Below are 19,771 nucleotides of genomic sequence, written 5' to 3' on the forward strand. Positions count from 1 at the left end.
TACCTACACATGTGCATGTCTGTTTTCTGCATGGACCAGCCTATTCTTTCTTTTCAATTAAATTAGTTACAACACCGCCAAGCACTGACACTTTTCATGCAAAGTCGTCTCTGTCTTCCCAGCAGAAGAACTGCTGGGACTAGTGGTACCATAGCACTAATAAAAGCTACGTTGTAAAACCCGCCCGTGAGCTCTGGAACAGTGATCAACACTGCTCATGAAGTTCCATAACTTTATTACTTTCAGAGGTAGACAATTTGGAGTCCAATCTGGTGGTCTTTGCAGATGTCCTCCTCCTCCAAGGGTGAAAAAACGAGCAGGTAGATGGCTCAGCATTATGAGATGCAAGCATAAAATCGGGGCACACCTACTTACCCTCTCAAGACCTCTGTCTGATGCAGTCAAGGGTGTATGCTATCATCAATAATTGTCGACTGGCAATTACTGAGCCTAATTCCAAGACAAAGGACTTCAAAATCTATGATAATGGCTTTAAGCCTCCTTTCCCATTTTCCACGTTCCCCCATTACAACCACTGCTGCTGCTTTGTTTCACTCTTTGGGTTTGGCTCCCTGTGCTACTTCCACGTAAGCCCACAACAAGCTGCTTGCATCCCAGACCCTTCTTTGTTTTATAGTCCTGCTGACACACTTCAAAAGACACTGTGCTCAGAAACAAGCAATAAGAGACACCCCAGCTGTAAAGACCTTACATCTAAGTGACGCAGGCTGCACAAATTCACATGAAAGGCAAGGAGCAGGTCTAGCCTTCGCTCATGCTACTTTATAATGAAGCTTTGCCTCCAACAGCACATCTACTGATGACACACCTGAGTTAAGCTCTTTCTCAGGGAAAGGTATCAGGCTTTCATTTAATTTCATTAACTCTCCCTCCCTTCTCTCTACTCTTTTCATAGAGCATAGAACAGCTTCTCCCTACATTGACAAGTGGTATCCTCAACTTTCTCCTCCAGACCTCATGTGACCAATGACTTGGCTTTGTTGCTACTATCTGGTGTAATCAGGAGAAACAAGTTGATCCACATAGAAAAGAGTTTCTAGATACATCTCACACAGCACCACACACAGGAACATGTTTGTTGCTCCCCTGAGTTGTTTAGATCGTGCAAGAATTGAAAGTCTTCGAGCTTCTGAAGAAGGCACTGAAAAAACATGTCTCCCTCTTTATATTTTATTTGTCAACACACATTTAGATACACTGCTGTTTAAGATGGCAACATGTACAGAAATGTTAACCACAATTTTATGAAGATGAAATCTTCCCCAACAACACACAGAAATGAGGATATGAGTACACTTAAAGAGCTGACCATTGCCCCACTGCTGCTAACACTACCAGCTTATCAGCTGGACTAAGCTACGCCTGCCAAGTGTCCAGCAGTAAAGAACAGCAGCAGCATTTGCATTCTTACGTCAGGTCTTTTGAGAACTGCAAAGCATTTCCCAGATGTTAGTTAGCTTCAAAATGTGCTATGGAGATGCTTCAGGGTTACTATCACATTTTACAGAGGGAATGGTTGACTCAGGATCGAAGGCTGCATGCAAAAGCCACAGACATGCAGAACAACCTTGACTATCTCCTCAACCTTCTCAGCTGCCACCACCAAATCTTGGCCATGCTGCTGCTGCAGTCACCAGGGCTCCCTAGGCAGCAGCAGGAGGTGGCGTTCAAGAGGACTTGCCTGTATTTACTGCACAGGCATGAGAGGGACACCCATGCTGAAGCGCACCTATCTGGTGCCTCTTAGCCAAAAGTCTCATAAACTAATTGGAGATCACAAACCAACTCAATGGCAAAACAAAGCACAGAAGTAGAACTCATGAAACACAGAGATTTTCTTTTTTTTTCCTAGGTGGAAAATACTGACTTGTTGAAAATGAAACATTTTCTCAGACCCCGCATGAAATTTGGTTGCAACTGCCTTGCAGCACTGCTGACGCACCAGTCGCCATGGCGGCCAGCTACGATCTGGAATTCCCTACAGGCACTCCAGCACAAAACACAAAGTCTCAAGGTGAGGAAAGAGACATTAAAAAAAGAAGGGGGTGGGGGAGTAGATAATCTATTTTCTACGTAGTTCAAATCAGAAACATTGCCTCTGGTTCTCTTCGCCTAAACATGGGGCATCACTTTATTTGGCTCAATGGCGTTTCTCCCGACGTATTTGCTCTTTATGAAAGAAACTATTGACAGAAGAGGTAAGGGTAAAGAACTGCTCTTCCAATAAATTAATTCTTCGTAGCCTCTTTCCCTTCAGAGCTTCTTTTGTTCTTGGATGGAGGAACAAAATGTTGTTCAAAACACCACTCGTTATGAAAACTTTTTCTAAAGGAAGCTGGGAATGTAGATGCCTTTCCATTAAAAACCTTTTTGCTGCTTCGTATTACCAGTAGAATAGCACTTGCATCACAGCAGGTCCCATAACTCATGCCCCTCTCCCATATGTTGGTATGAATATTTTATTCTGCAGCAACTAATCATATTTTTAACGTAGAGGATATTACATAACGCCAGAGACTACATTATGTAATGCTTTTGAAAAGATTTTGAAGGATCTAAAAACATAAAGAGCTTCTAACCAAACGCTTGGATGGTAAGTACACTCCTGTTTTCCGTTCAGAACTCAAAAAGATTCAGAGTTTTGTTGTTTGGCATATGGAGCTTGGTAGGTTTTTACAGCTCCGTCTTTAGATGGCCAGCTCTTAATTTAGGACCTATGATTACTAATTTACGTGTCCTTCGTAATTCTCAGTTCTTTCATCATCAAATTTTTTTACGTCAATAAATGGATTATCATTTACTAGTAATATTAGCATGACCTAAATGCTCCAAGATTATTAAATACCTTAAATTTTCATCTGTTGTTTTAAAATATTTATTTTACCAGAAAGTCTAACTTTCAGATTGATATTTTCCATTTTCAGTCTCTGTTCAAAGGTAGAATTTCCAGCGCAAATACGAAGATTAAAGTCCTCTATTCTGAAAGTAAGAACCAGCACGTTATTCCTGCGCTAAAATTATTTTTTAATTGGCAGAAACAGCACATTAGTTGCAATTTGCAATATGGAAAGATTTAAGAATTCTAAGTCTTGTGATTATGAAATCACCTTAGGCCAGCAAGGGCAGTTGTTGCAAGGGCAGCAGAAACAGCCAAGGCCGGTGCCGCGCTGCTGGGGACCCACGCGTGTGCTGAGCTGCTACAGCTTCCTTTCCAGACAGCCTCTCCACTCCCTCCTCTCCTGTTGCTAATTTTCATAAAATTTATAGGAAGAGGGGAGGAGTAGGGGAGGAAAGAAGAGCAGAAGGCCTTGGACAGGAAACACAGACAAACCACAAAACCAGGTTACCACAACCACGTTCTTTCCAGCAGCCTTTCGATTCTGAATCTTTTAAGCTGCCCTTAGACCAAGATTTTCTTCCAACTTGCGAAGGCTAGATTCCTGCAGATTTCTGTTAACAAAATACAGAATTTTGCTCTATTTACACATACCTCTAAAGTATATACTTAAATAAACACTAATATCTAAATATCCCATGATACAACAACTGAAGCTCAAAGAAGCTGCGGGAAATATTAAAACTTAAAATAAAATTGTGAGAGTTCCAATCTTGAATCTCTATTCGGTACAGTACAATTGGGCCTGGCCTTTTTGTATCCTTTTATGAAAAATTAAGGTATAAATGGCCAAAAATCCAATCCTGATATCAGGGCAGGGCATCTGGGTGACACACTGCATACTATGAATGAGAATGTGTCCGCAGCTGGTGGACCAAAATGCGATTTATTCACAGAGTATTCCTATTAGTCGTACGTTATTTCTTGCCAGGGGATCTTTCTTCCAGTGTTCAGAAGAGATAGAAAAGATGGTCATAGATGTTAAAAAGAAACAGTTACAAAGAGCCTGGGGCTTGGCATTTTGCTCGATGTGTGTTCAGAACTGGTCGAAGGACCACAAGTTATGGGGAAGCTCACTCAAAGCAAGTCCTAACTACAAGCCAGCAGAAATAATCATAAAGCAAGACTGCACTAGCTTATTATGTCAAATCTGACTTTGTATCCAAAAAAGAAATATGAGCACATACTTCACCATTTACGCAAAAAGCTACATTTTGGATGATAGCTTAATGCTAATGACAAGCACCTGCAATATGTCCAATAAAATTACTAAACCAGATCTGCTGCAAAGAGTTTTTCCTTTTTTTTTTTCCACTGTTAAAATAAATTGTCATCCATTAATGGCACAGTAATGTAAACCAGTAGGGCAAAGTGGGCTTTGCAGAACTAAGACTTACTTCCATCATTTCCTACCTTCCGTCAGTAGCAAGCTGCCTTTCAAACAGCCGACAAGATCATAAAGCAGATGTCTGCGCTACACCAGAAAGCAACTGCAACAGAGCCGCAATGAGGGAAGCAGTTATGTGCTGCACAGGAGTTATTCACGATGAAACAACTTGCCCTACACCAGCCTGCTTCCGAACAGCAAATTTAACCTCTTTCTGCTGATGAGGGGGCACACTCTGACGTGATGCAGCACGTGCCTTCTAAATCATACCTGCATCGGGATCGTTTACGTCAAGGACTACGATACTTGGCCCAAGCTCTCCCATCAGAGCAGGGTCCATCCGTCCCAAGGGAGACGGTGCTCTTGGGTGAGTAGGCATCACCAAGGGAGCAGGGCTGGAGGAGATGCCACCTGGCCACTACAGCCTCACCAACAGCGAGTCTCACGGGACGGACGGTTTTGCCTAGCGTAAGGGTTGGCTACATCGATGACTGGAACAGTCACCTCCAGCAACAGGGAAAGCGTCTGATGAATGAAATACCCTCTCCCTGCAGGGAGCAGGGATACTTTCATTAATTATGACCTTCCAGGGTGCGCTCACTTGCTTCTGTCTGTGCTGAATTTCACGTAAGCCCTCTGCCACGTGCCACATACTTCCATGCTGCCTGAAGTGTTAGATTTTGTGCTTGGGTAGCTCGCGCAGCTGACAGATGTTTACAAACTCATGTTATCTGCACAGCTTCTTTTTGCCTACCCATCTGTGCTCCCTGATAGAAAATTATTCTACCTCAGGCTGGAATAACTTATGATTGTGAAATTAACTCATAATCAGATTTTTTTTTATGCTGGTAGTATTCAGAGATTTTCAGTGGTCATTTTAAATTGACCCAAGCTGCTTATTTAAGATTCAGGCATTTCTAAGCCGGTGGCTGAGGACACGCAGCACGATAGCCTTTTTAAGAATGGCACAACTGATCAGCCAGGGCTTCTGGAACACGCAACTCGTCACAGTTTGCACCGCAGACTTCACACAGGTTTGGCGCAGGAGTCGGCCGAGTTCTTAAAAATCCTTATGAAAAAAATCAACACACGTTCCTCCCTGCTTCTAGCAGCAACGAAGGGACAGCTAGGTCTCACGGGTAGTGGCGTCACTTGAGGAAGAGCCGTAGCAGGCCTTCCCAGCCTGCGCGGTACGGAGCCCTCCCTTGGTGCAGGACCAGCACTCTTCACTGAGAGGTGACAACAGAAGAAGTCGGTGTCTACTAGCAGCATCTCGGAACAAACGACCGGTCACAGATTACTTAGGAGGAGAGAACAGCAGTTTCACCTACACGAATCGCCTTCAGCAAGAGTATCTCCAGGAATGAAAACGTATCTCTATCTAAACCTTCCATTCCTTCCCTCGGCTGGTGCTAGGACTTACAGTGCATATATTTCTTAAACTCCTCAAAGATGAGCTGTCACCATTCTCTTCTCCAGCTCCCGAGAAATGCACTGGGGCCTTCCCTTGCATCAATTGCTGGGAGCGGGAGCATAAAAATAGCTGGGGATTTTCAGTGGTGCAGTAGGATTTCAGCATAGGACCTAGGAACGTCACCTGCGGGCTCATTAGTTTTCTGACCCCTCTATTACAGGAAGGCCTTCCAGAACACCAGTCATGTGGGGAGGGAAGACAAGAGCAGGGACTGCCATCACTGGAAAAATAGAAGCGTTTAGTCTAAAACCAGCTGGAGATTAATCTCAAACTTCACCTACAGAAATGTTCTGGATATGGGAAAAGCTACCTAGGGAGGGAAAGACAGAGCAAGAGGTCAGCTCTAAATTCCTAGCCCAAGCAACTTCGAGGCATCTCATCCTGAGCGTGGGTGAACTTGACTCACGCTGCTGCTGAGCAGAAGCAGGCTTGCGTGCAAGCAAGGCTCAGCACAGCCCTCAGGGGCAAACCCTGCACACCGCGGAGTAGCTGTTCACTTGGGCTCAAGCTTGCACTCATCTGCAAGTCGAGCCCAACCTGGCATGTATCACATAACCCACCTGCCCTTGCAGCAGCACCAGGAGATTTGAGGATCTCTTTTACAAGAGGCCTGATGTTGCTTGCCACAAGGCAGCTGGGCTTTGCAGGCAGCTTGAAAGTAGGCTCAAACGGGGTGGACGTCTGCCAGAAGCAGACCCAGCGGCATCCCCCCACAGCAACAACAACCAGTAGTACAGATGAAATTAGAACCAGGGTAATTATTTTATCGGTATCCACCTTAGTTTAGCACTGATAGGAATATAATCAGCAGGGACAGGGAGTCAGGCTGGGGTTTAAAACCACATCTTGAAGGAAATTGGAGTGAGAAACCCAGAAGCCTGACTCTAAGCATTATTCAGAGATCCTCTACAAAGCAGTGACTCCATTTCAGCAGGGCAGCATACTAGCTGAGAACTTCTTAAAAAGGCTAACCAAAGTATTAATTAAGGACTGCCTAACAACTTCAGGATTTTTCTGCTTTCAAACTGTTTATAAATTAATTCTAATTGTGTAACAATTAAAAGTATTTTTCCATTTCCAATCAATTGAACTGTAACTGAAGCTATTGCAAACATAAAAGACAAATGATGAAGATGGTAATAAGCATATTGCCACTGCGTCTTGAATAGTCACCAAGACTTCTTAGTGAATCTCATCTTTCACAACAACAACAAAGGATAAGAGCACAAGGCTATTTCATGCAGTCATCAAAACAAAATGCACTGAATATTATATTTCATACTAAATACATTACCCTGGCAGTTTGACACTCAACATTTCAATAGATATTGCGTCTCTCAACATTCTTGCTGAATTTCTGCAGATGGACTTTTAAGTATCAATGGAAGATTACTTTACTTGTCATACTAAAAAGATTTTAAAGGATGGCTGCACACACTTCATTTTTAATTTTTTTCTTTTTTTTAAGGGAAACCATGAATTCAGAATACCAAAAGGTCAAACACTGTGCTTTGTAGCAGTCCTTTGTGGTAGTGTTCTTGCAACAGCTAAACTGTCTCTTGTCCTTGATTTGCCCAGTGAAGGATTGGAAGCATTTGATAAAAGCTAAGCTGCAAAAAATCAAACAAGTAACTACCAAGGAAAAAAATAACGCAGTAAGTTTCTGGACCTCATGAAAACATGAATGTTACAGGATTTTAAAAGATGGGAAAAAAAGGAAGAGGGGAAAAAAAGGAAGAGGGGAAAGGGAGAAAAAAAGGGGAAAAAAGGAGAAAGGAAAAAGGGGGGAGAAAGGGGGGAGAAAGGGGGGAGAAAGGGGGGAGAAAGGGGGGAGAAAGGGGGGAGAAAGGGGGGAGAAAGGGGGGAGAAAGGGGGGAGAAAGGGGGGAGAAAGGGGGGAGAAAGGGGGGAGAAAGGGGGGAGAAAGGGGGGAGAAAGGGGGGAGAAAGGGGGGAGAAAGGGGGGAGAAAGGGGGGAGAAAGGGGGAGAAAGGGGGGAGAAAGGGGGGAGAAAGGGGGGAGAAAGGGGGGAGAAAGGAAAAAATGATAAAAGAAAAGGGGGAAAAAGGAAAAAAGGGGGAAAAAGGAAAAAAGGGGGAAAAAGGAAAAAAGGGGGAAAAAGGAAAAAAGGGGGAAAAAGGAAAAAAGGGGAAAAAGGAAAAAAGGGGGAAAAAGGAAAAAAGGGGGAAAAAGGAAAAAAGGGGGAAAAAGGAAAAAAGGGGGAAAAAGGAAAAAAGGGGGAAAAAGGAAAAAAAAGGAGGAAAAAGGAAAAAAAGGGAAAAAGGAAAAAAAAGGAAAAAGGAAAAAAAAGGAAAAAGGAAAAAAAAAGGAAAAAGGAAAAAAAAAGGAAAAAGGAAAAAAAAAAAAGGAAAAAGGAAAAAAAAAAGGAAAAAAAAAAAAAAGGAAAAAGGAAAAAAAAAAGGAAAAAGGAAAAAAAAAAGGAAAAAGGAAAAAAAAAGGAAAAAGGAAAAAAAAGGAAAAAGGAAAAAAAAAGGAAAAAGGAAAAAAAAAGGAAAAAAAAAAAAAGGAAAAAGGAAAAAAAAGGAAAAAGGAAAAAAAAAGGAAAAAGGAAAAAAAAAGGAAAAAGGAAAAAAAAAAGGAAAAAAGGAAAAAAAAGGAAAAAGGAAAAAAAAGGAAAAAGGAAAAGGAAAAAGGAAAAAAAAAAAGGAAAAAGGAAAAAAAAAAAGGAAAAAGGAAAAAAAAAGGAAAAAGGAAAAAAAGAAAAGGAAAAAAAAGGAAAAAAGAAAAAAGGAAAGGAAAAAGGAAAAAGGAAAAAAAAGGAAAAAGGAAAAAAAAGGAAAAGGAAAAAAAAAGGAAAAAAGGAAAAAAAAAAAAGGAAAAAGGAAAAAAAAAAAAAGGAAAAAAAAAAGGAAAAAGGAAAAAAAAAGGAAAAAAGGAAAAAAAAGGAAAAAGGAAAAAAAAGGAAAAAGGAAAAAAAAAGGAAAAAGGAAAAAAAAAGGAAAAAGGAAAAAAAAGGAAAAAGGAAAAAAAAAGGAAAAAGGAAAAAAAGGAAAAAGGAAAAAAAAAGGAAAAAGGAAAAAAAAAAGGAAAAAGGAAAAAAAAAAAGGAAAAAGGGAGAACAGCAATGTATTAGCCTAGGAAATCATGTGAATTTTGAGATACTATTCTAGATTTCTAGGAATTGAAAAGCTGGCAATGCTGAATAGAAAATGTAGTCAGTGTATGCTGGTCACTGGTTCTGCAACACAGGACCCTGTTGCACCTGACGCACATCTTCTCCCTGGTCGAAGTGACCGCTGACCGGGTCAGACCTCAGCGGCAACTGCTCGCCACACGCCGGCTCTTCACACAGCCGTCGTCTCACCCACGACAAGCTTTGATGGGCCACTGCTATGACACCCAATAGCAAGTAAGCACCCCTGCAAGTCGCTGCTGTTCTAGAAATACAAATTTCCTCTTTTTCCGATGGGGAAGGAGAGGGTGTTTGTTCACTGAGAACGAGCTTCATTACTCACACGGCAAATCTGCCAGTAGATGATCGTGGAACGGATTGTCACTTTTCCCTATCCATTTTGTAAAGATATTGCTTTCTTTCCAGACTGCAAGCATCACTTCTAACTGGATTTTGAATTATAATGTGAACTTTACAAAATTATTGGTGCTATTCATATTGCTAGTTAGATTCTACTGAATGGCAATATTTTCTGCCCTACCCCAAACCAGCACCTCTTAGTATTTTATATAAAACAACCACGGACAGCAGAAATCGAACATTTCCAAGTAACGTAAAATACTACATTGTACTGAGTAAACAAGGAATAAAACATTTTTATACTTCTCCTTAAACTTATTTGCTTTTTGAAAATACTTACACAGCATAGAAGACACAAGGTTATTGAGAAATACAGCCAGTTCCTCCTCTTTAATTGTAACATATATGCTTTTTGTTCCGCTAGCAAAAAGCAACCAACAGTAATAACGCAAGATAAACATACAAGAAACTTATACGATGGTAAAACAACATCACCCTAATGCTTTCATTTAATTACCCTGAAACGCATTCTATTTAATATTCATTACTCAAAAGCCAATTTAAAAGAGAAAGAGGTGAAGGGACTTATTCAGAAAGACGGACTGTCATTCACTGCAATAGTTATCTAATATACAGAAGTTAATAAAGCAGATTAATCTACAAGTCCCTTTAAGCCATCACTGAGTTTAGAACAACTGCCTCTTTGACCCCTAACCCTCCCGCTGTGCACCAGTAGCAGGTGCCAGCTGCACGAAAATTATGGCTGACGCGTTTGAACGCAAAGTCTTTTCTTACTTTGCTTCTGACCAGCAGCTGACCCGGTAGGAACGATTGTTTCATGCGCTGGCCTAAAGGCTACATAAACCAGCAACTGATAAACAAAAGCATACACACACCAGCTGCCTAGCCCGAGGGGGCGCATCCAACACTGACACCCGTAGCAGTTTGCGCTGCGAGCCCAGTCGCAGCTTTTTGTTCCGTCCGCGAATTCTGGACAATACTTGTTACTTCGCGGAACGAAACTTCTCTCCGGCCCAGGAATGGTTTGCGTAAACCGTATCACGGCTTCGATGATTAAGAGGAGAGTCCTAATTTGATTTAGCGCCATTATTAAGAGCATGAAGTCTTCGGATACATCACTAATGATGATCCATTTTAACACTAAAAGTCTTAAAATCCAATTACTTGACTCACATGACAACGAACCACAACATGGCTTTAAACAAAGCAGTATCAGGAAAAGACACTAAGCTCATTAATATTTTTTGATTTCTTAATTGACGACACTTACACAGCTGTATGTTACAAGCTATATGTTTAGCAACATACTTGAGACTTAGGTTGCTGCTGCCTTTATACATGTGCAATAAGTAGTCTGTATGAAAGAAAAGTAACCGTATTTTTCATTAAGATAAGATGGTTTTGACATAGTTATTTTGCTGATACAAATTACACAACCACAAAAACAATCAGAGTAACGATTAAATGTAGTTATGTACATGGGAGACTACTAGTGCAAATGTTAACATATTTAAATGGCTTCCCTTCATTAAAAAAATTATATATTATATTAAACCATCAATCATATCGAAACACTAGAGTCTAAACGTATTGTCACTGGTTAAAATAAATGACTTTGAGACTGAATTTTGGCTCACTCAATATGCTGCCTATTCTGTTGCTTAGCCACCCAAGTCTCTGCTGGCTTGGGCTACATCTGGTGTATTTCCATCCCTTTCAATTAATAAAGAAAGTTATGATAGTATTGGATAACATCTTTAAATTGTGCTAAGAGGTTGAAAACAGATGTCCCAGTGAAAATCTCTCTCGCTGCTGTACCAAACCTTTCAAGGCTCAAGCCTGCAAAAGCTGAACACTCTTGGTCTTGATTCAGCAGAGCATTTAAACACACACTTAATTTTCAGCAGAGGAACCATCTCACCTGTGGCTTTGATCTGCCCTTAATATTAATATGCTCAGGGTGCTCAGGTACTGAATGCCTTGCACAACTGGGCTCTGTCAGTACAATCCAGATTTTTTCTGCCTGACGTGCTTATATGCTACTGCTTCTGCACCTACTACTCTGCATGGACCAAGAAGTGTGCCTTATAGACACATCTCCTCTTGATGTTTTTATTTCAATTATTGTGCATAGCTCCACACTAGCTGTATATGATGCTGAGGTTTATCTGAAAAACAAAACATTGCTGATTTTACTACATAAAAGGGAAAAAAGGGAAGTGGCAATTTATAATACATTTTTATGCTAGTAACACCACTTGTTTTTTCATTGCAACTGGCATCTTTATTTTCTGTTATACATTTACTGTGCAGCGTTGCCGTGCTGCCTCATTTAGTGTATCTTAGTCATCCCATCAAGCTCTAAGTCACGAGCGCTGCGCTCGAACCACCATGCTGCTGGCGGTGTGAGCTCGGGCCATCAAGCCACGCATCCTCCTACCGCCGCAGTCCCGCCCAGCCCCGCACGCCCGTCCCAGACACGGCCGCGCTCACAGCCCCCCAGCCCTGCCGCGGGCCCACCCGGGCCGAGGCGCAGAGCCTACCCGCCAGCAGTCGGCCGCCGCGACCGCCGAGCCGCGAGGCGCGCGCCTGCTGCTCCCTCGCCACCTCGGGGCAGCCCAAGCGGCACGCGGCACCTCCCAGGCGCCGGCAGGTCGAAGAGACCGCCTCGGCCGCACGCTGTTTCTTGGCACAGCCACGGCGCAGACCTCGGCTGAGCATTTGCCCGACGCTGTTCAAACTTAGCCAAAAAAAAAAAAAAAAAAAGAGGAAAGAAAAAAAGAAGTCAATATCATTACCCACTGAATTCCCTGAAAACAATACGTCAAATGCAATCGTCACGCAACAACTTCCGCAGTCGCCACAGCCCCGTGCGCAACACACCTCTCCGAGAAAAGCCCACGAGGAGAAGCGATCACTGAACCGTCACTGAAACGTTACTTCGATTGAACCAGCCAGCCAAACCTTCCTCCCCTTCTCCACCAAGCACGGCCTTACTTCAGCGCTGGGTAAGCAAACGACTTGTTTACCTATCGCGCATGGCTGGTGGGAACGTCCGTCAGAACCGTGGGTGCAAGATGCCACAAACCTGATCGATCTGGGGGAAGAACTAACGCAAACGGTGCTCTACCCCTCCCAAACGGGACTGACAGCCTGATCTGTACAATTCCACGAGAAGAGCGTAAGATAAAGGCAGCAGCTCAAAAGCAAAAGATAAAATAAAAAATCACACTCTCATTTATGAAGCGGAGCAAATATGGGCTTCACCTCTTTTACCTGACATCAAAACATCCCTCCTGAAATAACAGCATATGAAGGTAGAAACCTTTTAAAATTATTTATTAAAGTTCTTCTAGTCCAACATACCATAACAGCAATACTTGAATTTAATAAATTTAATAGTGCCTTCTAACCGTATAGCTCAAATTACGCAAGTTAATTGAGTTTAGCAGCAAGACGCCTTCTCGAGGAGGCTGCTTGCAGATGCAGCTCAGACGGAGGAGCCTGCGCAGGAAAACAAAGCCTGTGGCGGCGAAAGGCGCAGGGCCGAACCGGCAGCCGCAGTCCAGGCTTCAGGCAGACGCCGGCACTCCAGCCTCGCCGCTACGAAGCTGTTGTGCTTCCACAGTTCGTAGCTCCTGCTCCGCGCAGCCCCACTCACCACTCAGAAACGAAGCTGCTACGGGGCCCGCCCAAGCAGCCGGCCGCGAGCCAGGCGGCTCCGGCGGCCGCGCCCGCCCCGCCCGCTCCGCCCGCCCCGCCCGCTCCGCCGCCAGGCGGCGCCGCCGCCGTCCCGCCGCCAGGGGGCGCCGCCGCCGCCGCCGCCGCGGGGCAGCGCCGGCCGCCGCCGCTCGGCCTCCAGGCGCGCCGACTCGAGCGCCTATCCCGCGGGATTTCCCCCGCCAAGGCGGAGCTAAACGAGCACCTACCGCCAGATCGGCGCTCCGCGGCGGCGCGGGGCGCTTCCCCCGCAGGCAGCGGCGGCGGCTCGGGAGCGGCGGCGGCGCGGGGCCTACCAGGCCCGGCCCGGCTCGGCCCGGCCCGGCCCCCGCGCCGCAGCGGCTCTCGGAGAAGAGCGAGCCGAGAGCAGCTTCCCTCTGCTCAAAAGCGAAGCAGCGCCGTGGCCTGCGGAGACCCACCTGGAGAAAGTGTTGCGACTAGTAAATAATTGCAGTTATCATTGCATCAGTTTAGTTTAAAGAGCTGACAAACCTCTCTAAACTCCAAGCACAATTAGTCATTAGGGTCTAGTTTTTCAGCACTGTTAAGCAATTTGTAACCCATTCCTTTTAATAGGGTTATGCATTACTTAACCAGCACAGATGTCTTGAAAACTGAAACCGCTGGTTATGAAGCAGCAACCTTGTTCATTAGCTTCCATGATAGTCAAATCATCTATAAAAACAGTGTTTAATGGCCAGCCGATGAATAATCAATGTCTCACTTTTCATCCGAGTGTGAAAAGGAGAATAATCTAATACCTCGTCCCTCCGGTGAAGAGCGAGGGCTTGGGTTGCGTTTCCATTCAGGGCTGATTTATATGCCAGTGGAAACCTGATGTAAACATATGATCAATGAGTCCCATCATTGCTGATAATAACCCCCAACCGGCCCACTCCCTCATCTCAAAAGCCATCCCTTCAGGCTATTAGTTTCGTCCAGCTAATCCTCTGCACGATTCCTGCCTGCTGCTTTTACCTTGGCCATCCGTTCAGTCCAGCAGACTCGCAAGTAATTTTATACGCAGCAGAGAGCGGGTGGAATTGATTTTTCGCTCAGTGCTCCGTTCCCATCTGAATAATTATCAATTTTACTGCCTCATAAAGGGAAGAGTCAAAATTTCAAATCAATTCAAAAGAGCTTCTGAGACTACAGAAACTGTGCATGAGAATAAAGGTCAAAGTTGTCAGCGACCCCGGGAGATGATGTCAGATATTAGTACACCGAGCAGTTGACATCAGAGGCACTCAACATGATATGACTGGTGCTAATGCAAATCATATTTATGCTGACTACTGGAGACCAGCCATTAATATTTAAAAGAGTACGTGAAAGCCTGCATTCAAAATAAATATATTCTACAGAATAGGAAGTTAATAAAGACAGATCACTGCTTAGTCATATGCTGTAAATTGAAAGATTACTGCATATTAACAGATCAAATACTACATTAAGGATGCTGCAAATGCAAGGAAGTCCCAAGTCCGGGTTGCTACTCTGTCCTCTACGTTTAAATCTTTGTACACAAGCCACCATACTGAATAAGCTGACATGACTAACTTCTTTGCTAGTTTCCACAAAACTCCTGTTAGACAAGTAAAACATGAGTACTGTGACAAGGAAATCACATCATACTCTGATAATGATGTCAATAATAAACATTACTGATACTCTCACAATATCCTATATATTGTCAGGAACGTATTACTTACATTACTTTTTAACTTCAGTGACAATAATAAAGAAATGACAGTAACAGCCGTGTGATGACTGTAACTGTACAGCAGTTTTTCTCCAAATGACAGCACGTCTTTTAGAAAAACACAAAGATAACTACAATAGCCACCTGCACTTTGATAACAACTTCTCTTTTTGTTACAGCTTCCAGACTTGTGAAACGTGTCTCCTGCAGTGGCGTCTTTGGAGCTGTATCAGGAATCTAGGGATTCTTGTACATAAGCACGTTTAAATAGCATAGTGAAATTCTAATGGAATGTGGCATGAAGTAAATTTGGAAATATGTAACTATTAACATCTTGATCTCACCATAATGCACTTGGGCTATAATAAACACGAACGAGTTGGGAAGGGTAAATCTTTCCTAAGCACTGCAGCGACCACTTCCTTTTCAGAAGCACCAAATTTAGTTTCCATTGTATTTTATCTTTAGCCAAAAAAAAAAAAAAGAAAATCTAACTATGACTCACCTACTGCAAAATAAAATATTCAAACTCAATAGCGAACAGTCTTTCAACATACACATCTAACTATCAAAATGTGTGGTTCAACGCCATAAATTCTTCTTCCTTCTCCTAAAATATTTTAGAAAGTTTTCTGTACCATTTTTCTACAGAAATGCATCGATCTTGCATACCTTACTTTGTGAGCAAAAATGAAACACTAAGAAGTTTTAAGATGGGAACACAGAGCAAAGTATAGTACCTACGCTTTTCAGCATGACAAAAAATACCTTCCATCTTCAGCTGTCATGAGAACCCAGTTGAAGCTGCTCAGGGTTGCCTACCAGCTTACGGAGATTGGTTCTGTTACTAAATGGTCAACATTACCCTGGTGTTCAATACTATTAGAAAATCAGAAAAATTCAGAAATTTAATGATTCACCTGCTGTAATACTTCCGGGTTCTGCTGCATGAAATGAAGCAATCTTTGTCCATCCTGTGAAACTGCTCTACATCTTAGGGTCTTCTTGCCTTCTTTAGCTATGTGCTTGAAGAGGTAGGTAACAATGTAGTCTAAACTAGCGCAACAGCTGGAGGAGACAATTGTATCTGCATTGAAAAAAAAAAGTAGTTTTCAAATTGTTTCCGTTAAAGAAAAATTAAAAATGGTATTTTGTAGTACTCGGAGAGCTTAACTTCAGTAATCTTTCTGACCTTAGACTAACTGATACATCAACAAGACTATTTCTGATGTATGAAGTGGCCAGCTCTGGAGATTACTTCTCCACACAGTGGTATCAGTTCTTCACTTTATGAGTGCCTGGATATCTCCATGTACTAAAAGTCCTATGAATTTTTGTGGGATCCTGTGTGAATGCAGCCACTGCTCTGAAAGTTGAGAAGTGCACAGTGTGATTTTACTGGTTGGTATTCAGCTCCACATACAGAGGACTCTGGATGCCTGCAAACTAAAATTCTGTTTTGATCTCCCTCCAGAAGAGTCAAGGTTAAATCCAAAGAGTTATTGTCAAGATTTCTATCAAACAGTATTTCATAATGCTTCCCTGCCCCTCGTAGCTTACATTTAGTATGTCAGGCAGCGAACGAACCAGGGCCGTGAAAGGTAATGAAAAGATGATCACAAAAAAAGGCAGCGGTTGCTTTATTTAAGAGCTAATAATCCAAGTAGGTTAAAATATATTAAGTATGGCTGGTCACTGGCTAATATTTCATAAATGTCCCCAAACCAGAAATTCATGACAGCAAAGGATACTGTTGGAAAGCAGAAGCAAAAGCCACTTCATATCTTTACTTACTGTTTCTATAAGTAAGGGAGATTAAAAGCTTAAACCTATTTGCAGAGTAAATGTGTCTGCCTGATTTATGTAAGTTATTTTGTTGCTAGGTGTTGCCTGCTGTGCCGCTGCTGTGAAAGAGGATTCTGTTCACTTATATGCATCAGCATGATGAGAATAATAGTGTTTTGGTCCTTGTTGCTCATGCACTCTCCTTTCGTCTTCCTCTTGAAAATAGTAGGGCAGCCCTTCCCCCTTACCAGCTGCTGTTTCCTTCTGGCCTGACACCAGAGAGATTTCTTGCACCCATGAACAGTGGCTGCAACGTTAACATTTGCAACTGTGATCTCTCTCAGCTCCAGTTTTGTAGTTTTGGTAAGAGACACATTTTTAAAGAACTGCTGGTTCCTCAGGATACCAACACCAGCTGAAGCTGTGTGTACGCGTTCACTGCTTTATTTTGCTGAGTGCACAGTTTAGCCATAACCAAGATTCTCTGCAATTGCAAACATCATATCCAAATGAGAGGAGCATTTAGGACTCCATCCTGCTTCCACTGACTTCAGCTAGAACTTCTCTGGGCCCTTTATAGTTCACAGTATTTATTTTAGATGGGCCACTGGAGTAAGAGATGTGTGGGGGTTGCAAAAGGAATTAAACTGTTAAAATGCTCATTTTGAGGGAAAAGGGATTAGAAGGATCCAATTAAATGTACTTTGAATTCTTTAAACTATGCTAATTTGGAGGCCTGCCAACCTTGCAGTGTTCATTTAAACACATCCCTCTAGACACTGAAGTATTTTGATCTGTGTCTGTTTAACTCCTTAAGCTCTGTGCTGACACTGTTAACTCTTTGCCACCTAAAAACTTACTGTCTTTTTCTAACAGCATTCTCAAATAAATACTGAGAAAATATTTACAGGAAAGCCAGCTACAAATGGACTCCTAAGACTTGATTCTCCAAAACATCCGGCTGACTTACAGCAGGAGGTTGAAGTGATCTAACAGCTCACAGAAGTGAGCTGCGATGTCTTGACTCTGTCTCCACTGGACCATTGGACTTCCTAAGGTTGAATTTAACAGAGCAGGTTCTTAGAAAACGTTGCCTGCACCAGGCTGAGTTCAAAGTTATGATTCTCGCCAGAGTAGACAGCAGAATCTGGCGTTCGTTGTGCTCTCAACTAAGAGAGTCCCGCATATAAACTGGAAATGCAATTCAAGGTGGAATTGAATCACCATCAATAACAACAACTGAGATATTTGAAAATACATATTTCATAGGAGGGCTCTGCTGTATTTCTAAACCAGTGCTTAACTCTATTTCTTTTTAAATTGAATAATACAAAGTAAATCACTATCATCAGTTTACAAAACAGCAGTAGTTCTAAACATGCTGATACTGTACAAACAGATATTTTACATTCGACAGTAAGTGATTTTAGCAGGACAGCAGACAGGTCTATGTTATCATTTGCTCATGAGAATCTGATATGAGTGTTAAGAGCTACTTAAATTTGCCCATAACTATATATCAAATATGCTTCTCTATGCTCATTTTTCCTTTTGATTGCAAGGATATAACAGACAGGGAGCGTCAAGCAAACTCCCTTGAATGACTCTTCTGGGCATGTGGAACCTTGTGGTGGAGCAGAATAGCTTCTCACTAAATCTTAATGAGACAAGCCAGGCAACCAAATAAATAGAATAAACAAGTGAAACAAGGAGCTACCAATTCTGGGCTATAGAGAGAAGAAACGGAGGGAAAATAGAGACAGGGTAATAAAAACACTCAGATGAAAGCTTGGATATTCCGGAAAAAATGCAGTCAAACTGAGTTTCTTACTTCCAGTCAGCTCTTATTATTTTTGAACTAATTTAGGGGCAGGAGGGTTAAGCAAGCAGGCTGTGGTCACAGAAGATGCCCAAACTAGCTCCACGTGCGTCAGCGTGGCCCCAGTCACAGGTCAGTACAACTTTGTTCACACAAAACTGGGCTCCGTGGACAACACCTGCTGGCTAGGCAGGTGCTGCTGGTGGGGAAGGGACGAGGCTGATGACTCCAGGCATCGGTCATCATCACCATCATCAACTGGCCCTTTTTGTTTTCTTCTTCTCCAGTATGCATTCATTTTATGTTTTTTCAGGGCTCAATTAACACACACTTTTTAATTATCTCTGCTTGTTTGCCTTATGTAGGTAATCCCAATCAGCCATTAGCTCATGTAACTGAACGCTGAGTATGTACATTGGAATGGGTTATGTTATCCCCCCAAAAGTCAACAAAAAACAAAGTAACTTGAGGGTATCTTTTGGTCTTAACACTATGACAACAGCATGCTGAAGGGGAATTGGTTTGGAACAGTTTGATGACATTACTGAATCACTGCAAATTAAAAGATTTTGTGCTGTTTTTCACATAAAGATAAGGAGACAGAGTTAAGTGGTATTTTCCCTGTCCTTCGCTTCCTTACAGTTCAATACCAGTATTATTTCCCTTTGAGACTAAACCTCAGGAAAGTAAATGGATTTAGCAATTTAACATCTAAATTAGGCAGCGAGGCAGAAAAAATGTTTTACGTTTTCCTCAATGAATAGCATACTATACTATTAATCGTATGAGAATTAGAAAAGCTTCACAGAAATTAGTGACAACATGCCAGGCAGACTACATTAAAAGGCTCTGATCCACTGAGTCAGCTGTGAAAAAGCCAGGTAAACACTTTAGAAGAAAACTACTGGAGTGTTTATCTTCACAAGAAAAGCTCAGATGAGGACTTCCATTTACAGCCAGGGGCTTCCTAAGGCATACGTACTCTTCCATAGGATTTATAAAATGTGGAATCAAGCAAGGTATTTATCCAGAAACAGAATGCACATTCCTTAGAAAAAAGGATTTGGGGAATGTTTATCCTATAGCTGATCACAGTGAGAGCCTCAAAGGTTTCACATACATAGAGGGCATGGGGGAACGTCAGACACCTTTTTCCAGGAAACAGAAGTGATCTCTTGGTATTTAATTTCTAAAATAAAAGGCTAGCTATTTCATTTTTATAAGCATTTCCAGAAATGTCTTGAATGTTCTGACCAGTTTAAAACACGATTTTCCTTCCGAAGGCTTATACCCCTGACCCTACTATTAGGGGGGGACATTTTTGTGGCATTGATGCAATTCACTGAAAAATAGGTGCACTGGGTTACACTCACCCACTTACCAAGGGCACAAGGATGTATGATGTGACAAATTAACTAGAGATCGTTAAAGTAAAGTTGGTAAGTTAAGTGAATC

The 19,771-nt window shown here is 42.4% G+C and overlaps 1 protein-coding gene across 1 annotated transcript in view; it reads right to left on the reverse strand.

Moving 5' to 3' along the window:
* Positions 1 to 19,771, reverse strand: part of RANBP17 (RAN binding protein 17) — a 164,036-nt gene that overhangs the window by 10,122 nt on the left and 134,143 nt on the right. The window contains exon 26 of the mRNA XM_062587700.1: positions 15,633 to 15,799. Coding sequence (XP_062443684.1) covers positions 15,633 to 15,799 — 167 coding nt within the window. The remainder of the gene's footprint in view (positions 1 to 15,632; positions 15,800 to 19,771) is intronic.

The sequence above is a fragment of the Rhea pennata genome, chromosome 14 (genome assembly GCF_028389875.1).
Source record: "Rhea pennata isolate bPtePen1 chromosome 14, bPtePen1.pri, whole genome shotgun sequence".
NCBI classification, from domain to species: domain Eukaryota; kingdom Metazoa; phylum Chordata; class Aves; order Rheiformes; family Rheidae; genus Rhea; species Rhea pennata.